Source organism: Mobula birostris, chromosome 10 (assembly GCF_030028105.1).
Source record: "Mobula birostris isolate sMobBir1 chromosome 10, sMobBir1.hap1, whole genome shotgun sequence".
Lineage (NCBI taxonomy): Eukaryota > Metazoa > Chordata > Chondrichthyes > Myliobatiformes > Myliobatidae > Mobula > Mobula birostris.
In genome coordinates, this window is record NC_092379.1 from 29,501,956 (window position 1) to 29,514,912 (window position 12,957).

The 12,957-nt window shown below is 50.6% G+C and overlaps 1 protein-coding gene across 4 annotated transcripts in view; it reads right to left on the reverse strand.

Annotated features, from left to right (window-relative positions):
• Positions 1-2,910: 2,910 nt before the first annotated feature.
• LOC140203928 (ankyrin repeat and protein kinase domain-containing protein 1-like) overlaps positions 2,911-12,957 on the reverse strand; it is a 37,149-nt gene continuing 27,102 nt past the window's right edge. For all 4 annotated transcript variants that reach the window (XM_072270093.1, XM_072270092.1, XM_072270091.1 and 1 more), the window contains one exon: positions 2,911-8,539. In XM_072270093.1, coding sequence (XP_072126194.1) covers positions 8,448-8,539 — 92 coding nt within the window. In that variant the 3' untranslated portion in view covers positions 2,911-8,447. The remainder of the gene's footprint in view (positions 8,540-12,957) is intronic.

Sequence of the window (12,957 nt, forward strand, 5' to 3'; positions counted from 1 at the left end):
GCATGGGTTCTCCGACAGTCTCATAAGCGCGCCCCCCTCCATCTTTTGTTGAGCTGATCAGAGAGCTACGGGAAGAGGAAAACGCGGCGGAGGCGCAGGGGGACAGTCCTCGGTAGTAGTCCCCTGCGGTGAACTGACCACAGATAGCCTACCCCGGGGAGAGGTAGACGAGATTGTGGCAGAGTTGAGAACGGAGATATGTCGGCTGTTATCAGCGGGTGTGACCCCCCCCATATGATGGAGTTGATGGGGGGGGAGGGGTGGTGGATTCCTCAAGAGGACGAACAATGCGGAGGGCTGCTGGCAGCAGGTGTCACGCCAGAAGGAGGGTGAGCCCCCGGGTACGTCAGCAGGGAGAGTCGTTGGGAAAACCTAGAGGAGACCCAGTGACGGAACGGCCTGGTGTCTCGGGGCTGACACGTTCCCGGCAATGTACCAAGGAACCCCCCGAAAGTGAAAGGCCCAGTTCCTGAAGGCTTAGTGGGTTCACGCTCCAGTGTGTCGCTACGAATAGAGGGTATTTATGCTAAAGCCATACTCGACACCGGGTCGCAGGTCACGTGGTTGTACTGTTTGTGTTACAACTGGTATCTGAAGCATTTACCATTGACACCATTCAGGGCACTGGAGACCTGGGGGTTTAGTGCTAGTGATTATCCATCCGACGATTATTTGTCAGTGAAGTAGGAGTTCTCGGAGGTCTGAGGTCCTTGATACATTGGTGCTGGTTTGTCCGGACCCTGTTGAGACGGGCGGCGTTTCAACTCTGGTGGGGACCAACACCCCTCTTGTGAAGAGGCTCATGGGAGCCTTCAAGGAGAGGGCTGTCGAGAGTTTTATGGGAACATTGTTTGCTCACTCGCTGTTTCGAGCTGCTTTTGAGGAAGTGCGTGGCAGCATCAGGCCGGATGCTGAATTTAGATGACGGACTGTGAGGTTCTCCCAGAAAAAACAATGGTAGTACGGCCCGGGGAGGTAGTGAGAGTGATGGGGACCACCAAATTTCCCGGAGCGTCTGAGGGCGAAGCCCTCTTACTGGATGCTCCGGAAGACCACGAGGGGGAGTCGGGATTTCCTGCTGGGGTACTGGTGAGGCCCAAATTGCAGAAACTCTCGGTTGTACGGGCAAGCAGATTGTCAGCGATTGTAAGGAACACTACGAAGAGAGGGAAGTCACCTTCAAGCGGGCATTTCGGGAGCTCTTGTAACCTTCCAGCAAGTCATGGAGAAGACGGAGGGAGATATGAACTTACTTGAGGTATTGGTATATCTTGATGACCTCAGAGTATTTGGATCCCCCTTGGAAGAACATGAAGCGAGGCTGCTGAAGGTGCTGGGCCACCTGAAAACTGAAGGGTTAAAACTTTTCCTAGGCAAGTGCCAGTTCTGCCAAACGTCTGTTAGCTATGTTGGGCACATAGCCTCACGGGATAGGGTAGCTATAGACCCAGCTAAGATCGGGGCCAAGATCCCAGACTTGGCCAAGACCCCAGACTGAGAGCGCTCTGCGCTCGTTCCTCGGGTCCTGGGGTTACTATCGGAGGTTTGTGAAAGGTTACGCGAAAGTGAGTCACCCTTAGAATCAGCTTCTGTGCGGTTACCCTCCCTCGGGGAAGAAATGGAGGGGGAAAAGGTCAGGAGGGTGGAGGGTTAGCCCGTCGGAGCACTTTGGACCGAGGTGGGATGCAAAATGTGAGGAGGCCTTTCAGTCGCTGAAGGAGCTGCGGACCCAGGCGCCGGTGCTGGCGTTTGTGGGCCCCCGATTGTCGTATGTACTGCACACGGATGCCAGCCGAGAGGGTTCAGGGGGCGTCCTGTATCAGGATCAGGGTTCCGGGTTGAGGCCCGTTGCGTTTGTCAGCCGGAGTCTGTCGCCCTCCGAGAAAAACTATCCCACGCACAAATTGGAATTTGTGGCGTTGAAGTGGGTGGTGGTGGATAAGCTGAGTGACTACCTCTACGGGACCAAGTTTGAGGTGAGGACGGACAACAATCCCTAACTTATATCCTGACCTCGGCACAATTGGATGCCACACTCCATCGGTGTTTGGCGGCGTTGTCTGACTATGATTTCAGCCTGAAGTACCGGCCGGGAAGCAGGAACGTTAATGCTGATGTTTTGTCCCGACGGGCGCATGAGGGACTGCTCAGAGACGAGGTGTGGGAGAGCGTTCCTGCCCTGGGGGTGAAGGCCCTGTGTCAGTTTGCCATCACCGTGAAGGCAGAGGAAAAGGAGGGGCAGGAGCGAGCGGTGGATCTATTGGGGTCTTCTGATGACACCATCCCCCAAGTTTATTGTAATCTGATTGCTGTGAAGACAATCAGAATTGAGTTCTGGGGGAATGGCTGCTGCTCAGCGAGATGATCCGGGCATCGGTACCATTTGGACGGCGTCGAAAAGGGAGACATGGCTCAGGCGGAGAGGACGAAACACGCGTCGGTGCCTCCATTACCACGAGAATGGCCTCGGTTGGAGTTGAAGAACCAGATGTTATACCGGGTCACGTCACCCCCAGACCGACCCCGGCGTTGCCAGCTGGTTCTGCCCGAGAAGATTCGGAGGATGGCGTTGAAATCACTTCATGATGATTCTGGACATTTGGGGTGGAAAAGACCAATGGATTGCTCAGAGACCGGTTTTACTGGCCCCGAATGAAGTCGGAGGTCGAAGAATACTGCAAGTCATGCCCTCGATGTGTATGGCGGAAGACACTGCCTACGCGGGCAGCTCCCTTGTGCGGGGCTCTGGACCTGGTGTGTATGGATTTCCGGTCAATAGAACCCGATACCAGCAACACGGCGAATGTCTTAGTCATCACGGACCATTACACTAGATATGCTCAGGCTTTTCCTACCAAGGACCAGAGGGAGACTACGGTGGCAAAAGTGTTATGGAAGAAGTACTGTACTTCATTTATTATGGTCTTCCCAGGTGAATACATATTGATCAGGGACGGGATTTCAAGAGCAGATTCATCCGTGAGTTACTGGGCATGCTTGGAGTCGAGAAGTCGAGGACCACGCCCTATCACCCGCAGGGTGATCCCCCGCCAGAGAGGTTTAACCGGACCTTGCTGGACATGCTCGGGACCCCGGAGATCTTCAAGAAGAGCAGGTGGAGTCAACATATTGGGCATCTGGTTCACAGTTATAATTGTACACGAAATGAAGCTACTGGGTCCTCGCCATATTGTCTGATGATTGGGCGCGAGGCAATGTTGCCCTTTGACCTTTGTTCTGGGACTGACGAGACTGACTTACCACCAAAGACTTATCTGAAGTATGTGTCTGACATGAGAAGAGAGTTGAAAAGGGCTATGAATTAGCTGGGGTCGCGGTTGCCAAGCAGTATCAAGGAAATAAAAGGAGGTATGATCAAAGGGCGAGGTTCTCCCAACTCCTGCCGGGAGACAGAATCCACATAAGGAACTTGGGGCTACCTGGGAAACATAAGTTGGCTGACTGCTGGGCGGCTTCGCTCCATGTGGTGGAGACTCAGATGCCAAACCTACCAGTTTTCCAGGTGAAACCAGAGGATGTGAATGGGCCTGTCAAAATTCTCCATCAGAACCACCTGTTGCCCCGGGTCAAGAGGTGCAGGTAGACCCAGAGCCCGACTGGGAGCCTACACCTAGTGAGAGGACTCTTTGGAAATGTGGGGTGACTACTGGGCCCCCACCCCTGAGAGGGATACTGATTCGGAGGATGTGTGGTATATGCTGCCTTTCTCTAACTCCCCATTGATTGAGGAAGTGACTCCCGGCCTTTCTCCCATTGAGACAGGTGAGGTGGTGGGGGGGGGGGGTCGCTATCTGTGGGCAGCCTGGGTTGCAGCGGACTCTGCAGGGGAGGAAGCGGGGTTTGATCACGGACCAGATGGCTCCGAGTTGCAGGTGGGCACGAGCGATAGATCGGGGGAGGCCTCGCCAGGTAGACAGGAAGTATCCCCAGTAGTGTCAGAACCTGAAGAGTTAGGTGATGGGTACGGAGGTCTCAGAGAATTAGGAGACCACTAGATAGGTTGGCCTAAGTAGCACCAGGGGAACAGAGTGTGGCCCCTACTGTGTTGGGGAGCTATGTCACTGCCTTTTACACCTGGATTGGGCTTTGTATTTTGCAGGAAGGGTTGGTGAATTATCTCAAAGTCATGAGGACATGACTAAATTTGGTGGTGGGAGAGTGTAAAATGCTGTAAGGTTTCACTGATAATATAATGGTTTCTCTGTAGCAGCAATGTTTGGGTTATGACTAGAGGTAACGGGGTTTGGAATGCTGTTGTTCTTGCTTGTGAGCTGGAAGAGAGATTTTTGCAGTCTTTTGCTGGGCAGAGTTGAGGAGAGAAGACGCAAATGGAGAGAGTTGGTAGACTGCCAGATGGGGTGGACTTGGAGCGAGGGTCCGAAAGGCAGTGATGATCGGAGGAGGTCGATGGTGGAAGACCGGCTTATCAGTGAGCTCCAACATTGCGCAATAGACTGTTTCATAAGATTGGGCCTGTTTTCTTTTTTTTCGTTTTCTTTACTAACCATAAATTATAAAACTTAATTGTTTAATCACATATTATGTACTGTTTGTTATTTTGGGGTACTGATTTGTAACAGAGAAAAAATCGCGCAGCATCCACCCAATTGAGATTTCTTAAGTTTGGCGGGGCGGGGGCTCTCACTACCTATATTAAGCTGCTAGCCAAAGCAAGAGTTACACCCTTCAGGAAGATGTGGTCAACTGGCTTCTCAAACTGCTGCAGTCCCCGAGGCATGGGTTGCACCTACAATAACCCAGGTTCTTCCGAAGGGAAGGAGCTCTGGGTGCCTGACGCAGGCACAGTGATGGAATGGGGAAGTACTTCCAGATCAGGATGGATGTGACGGTTTGCAGGGAAACTTCCAAGAGGTGCTGTGCCTGTTGCTTCTGCCGCCCTTGTTCATCCAGTTGGTTGAGTGGGGTGAGGGGGGTGTGGCAGGGGTTGTTCGAAGAGTGAGCTGCCCCGGTGTGCAGTGCAGATGCTGTGGATTGCAGTGGAGAGATGCCCGCTGAGTGGCTGCCCTGTTCTGTGTCATTTATCTTGATAAAAATACCTTTACTTCAGCTTACATTCTACTATACTACAACAAACACAGATGCAATAACACACTTATTAACATGAACTAAATTAAATTAAAATACTTCCATCCCTGTCAATAATGATGTTTATCCCATAGAGGTGCCCAGCTGTCCAGGGACATCATGTGTTTCCTCTCTACAGTTACCCAGGCATGAATATCCTCCTGGGACATCACTGCCAGTGTCCCCAGGCAGAATCCACTGCTACCCATTTTCAAGACCCCTGGACAGCTATCTTTGCGAGGCTTAGGTGTAAGTTTACTAGGATATCCTCATCCCTTCTTGCCCCACATCCTCACCGTGTCCTTGTGGTCCTTGTATGGCACCAGCATTTCTTGTCACCTCTCACCCCATTCTTGTCATGCCCAAGATCTGCTGCATCCCACCCTCATAAGGAGAATGTGCAAACCACACATACACAGACACAGAGACAGACAGACGCACACACAGACACACACACACGCACAGAGTACGGAGGTTGGGATTAACCACAGAAATCTGGACCCATGAGGCAGTCTCATTTCTCAAATCTAACGCCAGGTTTCTTTGGCAGAAGGAATGACCCTTGCGTCTCCTCTTTTCCCTTTCCCTCTCCACAGACGCCAAATGAATGGACGTGAGTTTCCAGAACTTTATTTCAGATTTCCAGCATCTGCAGATTTCCAGTTTTCCATTTATAAGTCGAAGGGTTGGAATCCCCGGCGGAACAAACAGGAGCAGCCCGCCCCAACATTCTGCCCCCTTGTATCTCCCCCAACATTGACGGAGAGGCACGCTACATTAGCAGGCTCTTCAGCCCATCGAGTTTATGCTGACCAATGAGCAGCATTTGCCAGTCTGCACTCGAGATGGTGTCAGTCTAGAGAGGAAGGGGGAGGAGGTGTCAATGGGGATCTGAGGGAGTGGTGGGATGTTATCACCCAGAGGGAGATTGGGATCTTTAACGTGTTATTGAGAGAGGGGGATGTCATCAAGTGGTCCAGCGTAGAGGCCTATCAATTCACTGCATTCATGCTGACTTTTCTACAGCCCCCTTCACCTACTCCAATCCTATTTGCCTGCATTAGGACCGTATCTCCCTATCAGAGTCACTGGCTAATTGCTATTTGTTTGTAAATCCTTCCACCACCTCCTCTGGCAGCTCGTCCCAGATATCAATCTCTCCCTGGAGTGAAACACACTTACTCCTCAGATCCCTCTTAAATATCTTTCCCCTCCCCATAACCCCCCCCCCCAACTTGGTTTTGTCACCTCTCCTATGGGAGAAGGGATTTCTGTGTCACAAAGGGGGCACTGGTAGCAGACCCAAATGAAAGACACAGACAGTGAAGTACAAGGAACAGGAGTTGACTAGAGTAGAGACGTGACAGGATACAGACAAGGAAGGAGCAGGGACAAGAACGCAGACTTGGGCTTGGGAAGGCGGGACCAGGACTAGGAACCATGAACTAGGAGCCTGGCTTGGGCTCCGAGCCAGAGACTGGATAAGGACCCAGAACCTGGGTCTTGCCCTAGGCTCGGACCCCAGAACCAGGCAAGGACATGACATGACTACAGGACAGGAGGCTGGGGTCTTGAGGCTTGAGCTTAGAGACAGGCTGGGGTCTTGAGGCTTGGAATGCGGAGGCTGATAACTCAGAGTCTGGAGCTTGGAGGCAGACTGGGAACTGTACATCAACACAGAGCCGGGACTTATCCTTAGACAAGTCGGACTTCAACTTCATCTCCACACCAAGGTGGGACAGGACCATCCGTTGGGTAATGGCAGGACGGCCGGACTTACCCAACAGAGGCAAAGACAAGACAAGACAAAACAGGACACCCCACAGGGCAATGGCAAAACGGCCTGACTTACCCCAGAGGCGAGGACAAGACAAGACAGATCCCCCTGCAGGGCAATGGCAGAACAGCCTGACTTACCCCATGGAGGCGAGGACAAGAAAAGACAAACACTGAAGAACAACAGACAGTTCCATCTCTGCATCGGGGTTACTCCGAGTCGCAGTTCGGCCAGCAACCTCAACTGGCTACGGAAACAGCTGGATCCCTACCTAGATCAGAGTGGCTGGCAGCCACTCAACTGACCCGGGAAACAGCCAAATCCATACCACAAAGACAGCCCAACTACTGACAGCAAGGCTCCATGAAGCAGTGGTTCTCCAACATGGCCTAAAGATGGCAAGTGGCCGCTCTAGCCTTCCACCGGCAGATTTCTCCCAGGGGATCTTGACAAGACAAACCAGCAGCTCACACTCGACCCCAAGGCCACTTATATTCCAAGCCTCAAGATGGGAATCAGGTGCCTATGATTAACTCAACCAAAACAAGGGACATCTGGAAGACCTGGAGTCCTGAGTCCACGGACCGGACCGTGAACCGGAATGCGGACTTCACGGACCGTACCATGACATTCTGATTATCTACTCTGTCTATGCCAGGTCTCCCTCAGCCTCCTTTACTCCATGGAAAACAATCCCATCCTCTCCGATCTCCCTCCATGATTAAATTTCTCCAAACTAGGAAACCGCCTGGGGAAATCTCCTCTGCAGCCTTTCCAGCACAACCTGTAATGTGGCACCCAGAGCTACAGAGAATCAGGAAGGGTTTATCTAATTATCAAAAGTCCCCACCATAAGGGCCGGGCCATCTTCTCATAGCTACCATCGACCAGGAGGTGCAAAAGCCTGAAGTCCCACACCACTGGGTTCAGGGACAACAACTTCTCTACAACCTTTCATTTCTTGAACCAACCCACACAACCCTAATGCTACATCAGCAACAGACCATTACAGACCTGCCTCTTTCATTGCCAGAGATTTATCTCCTTGTTTACTCTCCTTTCCCCCACAAAGGTCTTGTTATACACAGTTTGTTTCTTTGCTGTCTGATAAAATTAATTTATAATTTATGCTCTGCGTGTTGATTCTAACCAACATGCCTGTGATGGTGCTCTGTTTTCATTGTATATGTACCTCACTGGACTGGTGACTATGAGCTACACCTGACTTGGGTACGCCAAGAGAGGTACAGTATACCCAACACCCCAACCCTTCTGTTCGCTGGCTTATAAAGGCAAGGGCGCCACACACCTTCTTCACTGCCTGAGGTCAGCGACAGAGACACCCTCGGCATTTGAGACATATCTAGATGAAGGTGAGGTGTGGTAGGATGTGGGCCAAGTGCTGGGGCGTGGCATCGGTGTGTGACGATGAGCACCAACTCGTTGGGCTGAAGGGCCTGTCCCTGGTCTTTCCATGTCTGCTCTCCCCGCTCCCCCGATCCCCAGAAGGCACGGTGGTGAAGGCGGGGCTGGAGTTGGGCAGGAGGTCAGGGAATCCGGGAATCTACTTCCTGGGGGACCTCTGGATGATGTGCATCGTGTTCCCATTGCCGATCTGCAGCCCTTCGATCCTGGAGGCCAGCACGGTGACTTTGCCTGAGGGAGGTGCAGAAAACATGTGTCAAGGAAACTGAATCCACTTGGGAAAAGCGACCTGGTATTACAGCGGATTACAGCCCTCCCATAGCCGGAGCTGAAGGTCCGGGGCTGGAGAGTAGTTGGCATTGTTCCTTTGTCCAAGGAGAGAGATAGGGATCATCCTGAGAATTATACAGCAGTGAGCCCCACACCACCGGTAGGAATGTTAGAGAAAGGATTTACGTGCATTTGGAAAAACGTGGACTGATTAGAATAGTCAGTGTGGATTTATGTGAGACAAGTCATATGTAATAAACTGGATTGAGTGTTTTGAGGAGGTGACAAAGGTGATCAATGTGGGGAGGGTAGTGGATGTTAGAACATAAACGAAAAACAATACAGAACAGTCCAAGCCCTTCAACACACAATATTATGCCAAGATTTAACCTACTCCAAGATCAATCTAAAACCTTCTCACCCACATGAACCTCCTAAATGTCACCGATATCTTCCTCCAGTCACTTTTAAAGATGTTTAAAGAGCTATTGCCAATAAGACAGTGGCTGTCCAGTCTCTGTGTACCTCATCATTTTATACACTCCTATCATCCTCCTTCACTCCAAAGAGAAAAGCCCTAGTTTACTCAACCTTTTCTCATAAGGTGTGTTCTAATCCAGGCAGCATTCTGGTAATCATGAGGAATTCTGCAGATGCTGGAATTCCAAGCAACTCACATAAAAGTTGCTGGTGAATGCAGCAGGCCAGGCAACATCCCTAGGAAGAGCTACAGCCAAAGTTTTGGGCCGAGACCCTTCATCAGGACGAACTGAAAGAAGAGCTAGTAAGAGATTTGAAAGTGGGAGGGGGAGGGGGAGGGGGAGATCCGAAATGATAGGAGAAGACAGGAGGGGGAGTTGATTGGCAAAAGGGATATGAGAGGATCATGGGACAGGAGGCCTAGGGAGAAAGAAAGGGGGAAGGGGGAAGCCCAGAGGATGGGCAAGGGGTATAGTGAGAGGGACAGAGGGAGAAAAAGGAGAGAGAGAAAAAGAATGTGTGTATATAAATAAATAACGGATGGGGTACGAAGAGGAGGAGGGGCATTAACAGAAGTTAGAGAAGTCAATGTTCGTGCCATCAGGTTGGAGGCTACCCAGACTGAATATAAGATGTTGTTACTCCAACCTGAGTGTGGCTTCATCTTTACAGAAGAAGAGGTCGTGGATAGACATATCAGAATGGGAATGGGACGTGGAATTAAAATGTCTGGCCACTGGGAGATCCTGCTTTCTCTGGCAGACAGAACGTAGGTGTTCAGGAAAACGATCTCCCAGTCTGCGTCGGGTCTCGCCAATATATAGAAGGCTACATTGGGAGCACCGAACGCAGTATATCACCCCAGCCGACTCACAGGTGAAGTGTTGCCTCACCTGGAAGGACTGTCTGGGGCCCTGAATGGTGGTAAGGGAGGAAGTGTAAGGGCATGTGCAGCACTTGTTCCGCTTACAAGGATAAGTGCCAGGAGGGAGATCGGTGGGGTGGGATGGGGGGAACAAATAGACAAGGGAGTCTCGTAGGGAGTGATCCCTGCAGAAAGCAGAGAGCCGGGGGAGGGAAAGATGTGCTTAGTGGTGGGATCCCATTGGAGGTGGCGGAAGTTACGGAGAATTATATGTTGGACCCGGAGGCTGGTGGGGTGGTAGGTGAGGACAAGGGGAACCCTATTCCTAGTGGGGTGGTGGGAGGTTGGAGTGAGAGCAGATGTGTGTGAAATGGGGGAGATGCATTTGAGAGCAGAGTTGATGGCGGAGGAAGGGAAGCCCCTTTCTTTAAAAAAGGAGGACATCTCCTTCATCCTGGAATGAAAAGCCTCATCCTGAGAGCAGATGCGGCGGAGATGGAGGAATCGCGAGAAGGAGATGGCATTTTTGCAAGAGACAGGGTGAGAAGAGGAATAGTCCAGATAGCTGTGAGAGTCAGTAGGCTTATAGTAGACATCAGTAAATAAGCTGGCTCCAGAGATAGGGACAGAAAGATCTAGAAAGGGGAGGGAGGTGTTGGAAATGGATCAGGTAAACTTGAGGGCAGGGTGAAAGTTGAAGGCAAAGTTAATGAAGTCAACAAGCTCAGCATGTGTGCAGGAAGCAGCGCCAATGCAGTCGTCGATGTAGCGAAGGAAAAGTGGGGGACAGATACCTGAATAGGTTTGGAACATAGATTGTTCCACAAAGCCATAAAAAAGGCAGGCATAGCTGGGACCCATATGGGTGCCCATAGCTACACCTTTAGTTTGGAGGAAGTGGGAGGAGCCAAAGGAGAAACTATTAAGAGTAAGGACTAATTACGCTAGACGGAGGAGAGTTGTGGTAGAGGGGAACTGGTTAGGTCTGGAATCCAAAAAGAAGCAGAGAGCTTTGAGACCTTGCTGGTGGGGGATGGAAGTATATAGGGACTGGACATCTGGTAATTCCCTGGCTAATGAAGGCCATGCCTCCTTAACCACCTTATCAATGTGTGCAGCTATTTTCAGTGATCTGTGGATATGGAACCCTAGATCCCTCTGCTCCGCCACATTGCTAAAAATCTTGTCATTAACCCTGTTCTCAACCTCCAAATTTGACCTTCCTCATGTATCACTTCACACCAAGCTGAACTCCATCTGCCTTCGCTCAGCCCAGGTCGGGATTCAGTCAATGTCCAGTTGCAGCCTACAACAAACTTCTGCACCATCCCCAACACAACCAACCCTTGCATCATCTGCACGGACTTCTTTGTTGTCTACGTTGACTTTAGTGAAGCTTTTGACAAGGTCCCTCAGGGTAGGCTGAACCAGAATATGAAAATGCATAGGATTCACAGTAACTTGGTAGCAACACACATCAAGGTTGCTGGTGAACGCAGCAGGCCAGGCAGCATCTCTAGGAAGAGGTACAGTCGACATTTCGGGCCGAAGGGTCCTGACGAAGGGTCTCAGCCCGAAACGTCGACTGTTCTCTTCCTACAGATGCTGCCTGGCCTGCTGTGTTCACCAGCAACTTTGATGTGTGTTGCTTGGATTTCCAGCATCTGCAGAATTTCTCGTGTTTGCGACAGTAACTTGGTAGTTTGGATTCAGATTTGCCTTGCCCACAGAAGACAGAGAACAGCGTGGAAAGCTGTTATTCTGGCTGGAGGTCCATGACCAGTGGTTGTCCACAGGGATCACTGTTGGATCTCTGTTGTTTGTGATACAAGTGATGGGCAAAAATATATTTGGGTGGGTTAGTAAGATTGCAAATGACACAAAAAATTGGTGCTGTTGCAGACAGTGTAGAACAATACAGCAGGATATAGATCACTTCCAAATTTGGACAGGGAGTTAGCAGATAGAGTTTAATCAAGGGGAGTGTGAGCTATCGACCTCCAGGAGGGCTAAATATAAAGAGAAAGTGTACAGTTAATGGTAAGTGCCTTAGTAGCACTGATATACAGAGAGAACTTGGGGTCCAAGTCCATAGCTACTTGACAGTGACCACACAAGTAGATAGTGGTAAAGAAGGTGTATAGCATGTTTGCCTTTATGGGACAAAGTACTGAATATAAAATTCAGGAAGTGATGATGCAACTGTATAAAAGTTTGGTTAGGCCACACGTGGAGTATTGTGTGCAGTTCTGGTCGCCTCAAAACAGGAAGAATATGGAGACTGTGGAGAGGGTGCACAGGAGGCTCACTAGGGTGCTGCTTGGGTTAGAGGGTATGAGCTATAAGGAGAGAGTGGACAAACTTGTGTTGTTTTCTCTGGAGCATCAGAGACTGGGGGGAGACCTGACAGAAGTTTGTAAAGTTCTGGGAGGAATAGATAGGGTAGTGGTCAGAGTCATTAACCCAGATTGGGAACGTCAGATACTATAAGACATGTTTAAGGTGAGAGGGGGAAAATTTAAATGGGATGTGCTGGGCATTTTTTTTTTACACACAGAGAGTGGTAGATGTCTTGGAACAGGCTGCCAGGTACGGTGGTGGAAGCATACTATAATGTTATTTAAGAGGCTGTTTGACACATGGATGTGTAGAGAATGGAGGATATGGATCTTATGCAGGCAGAAGGTTTTAGTGGTCAGTACAGACATATGGACAGCCCTGTTCCTGTGCAGTACTGTTCTCTGTTCTATGCTGTCTGGAAAGCAATACCGCATTGATACTACTGGGTGGTCGATGGGGCAGTTCTGAAACCTGATTGGCTGACAGGGGATATTTGGGGGATGGGGTGAGCTCTCATGACAGGCTTCTCCTAGCAATAGAGCCTTCTCTCTGCCTAAGTGCATGCTGGGAGCCAGGGCCATCCATTGCCAAATGGATGACCAAGCTGACTCAAAGCTAAGCCTCCTGGGTGAGAGCTGCCTTGGCATTTACCCAGCTCCCATCCCAATCAAAGCAGGGATGGTGTCCCATGCCC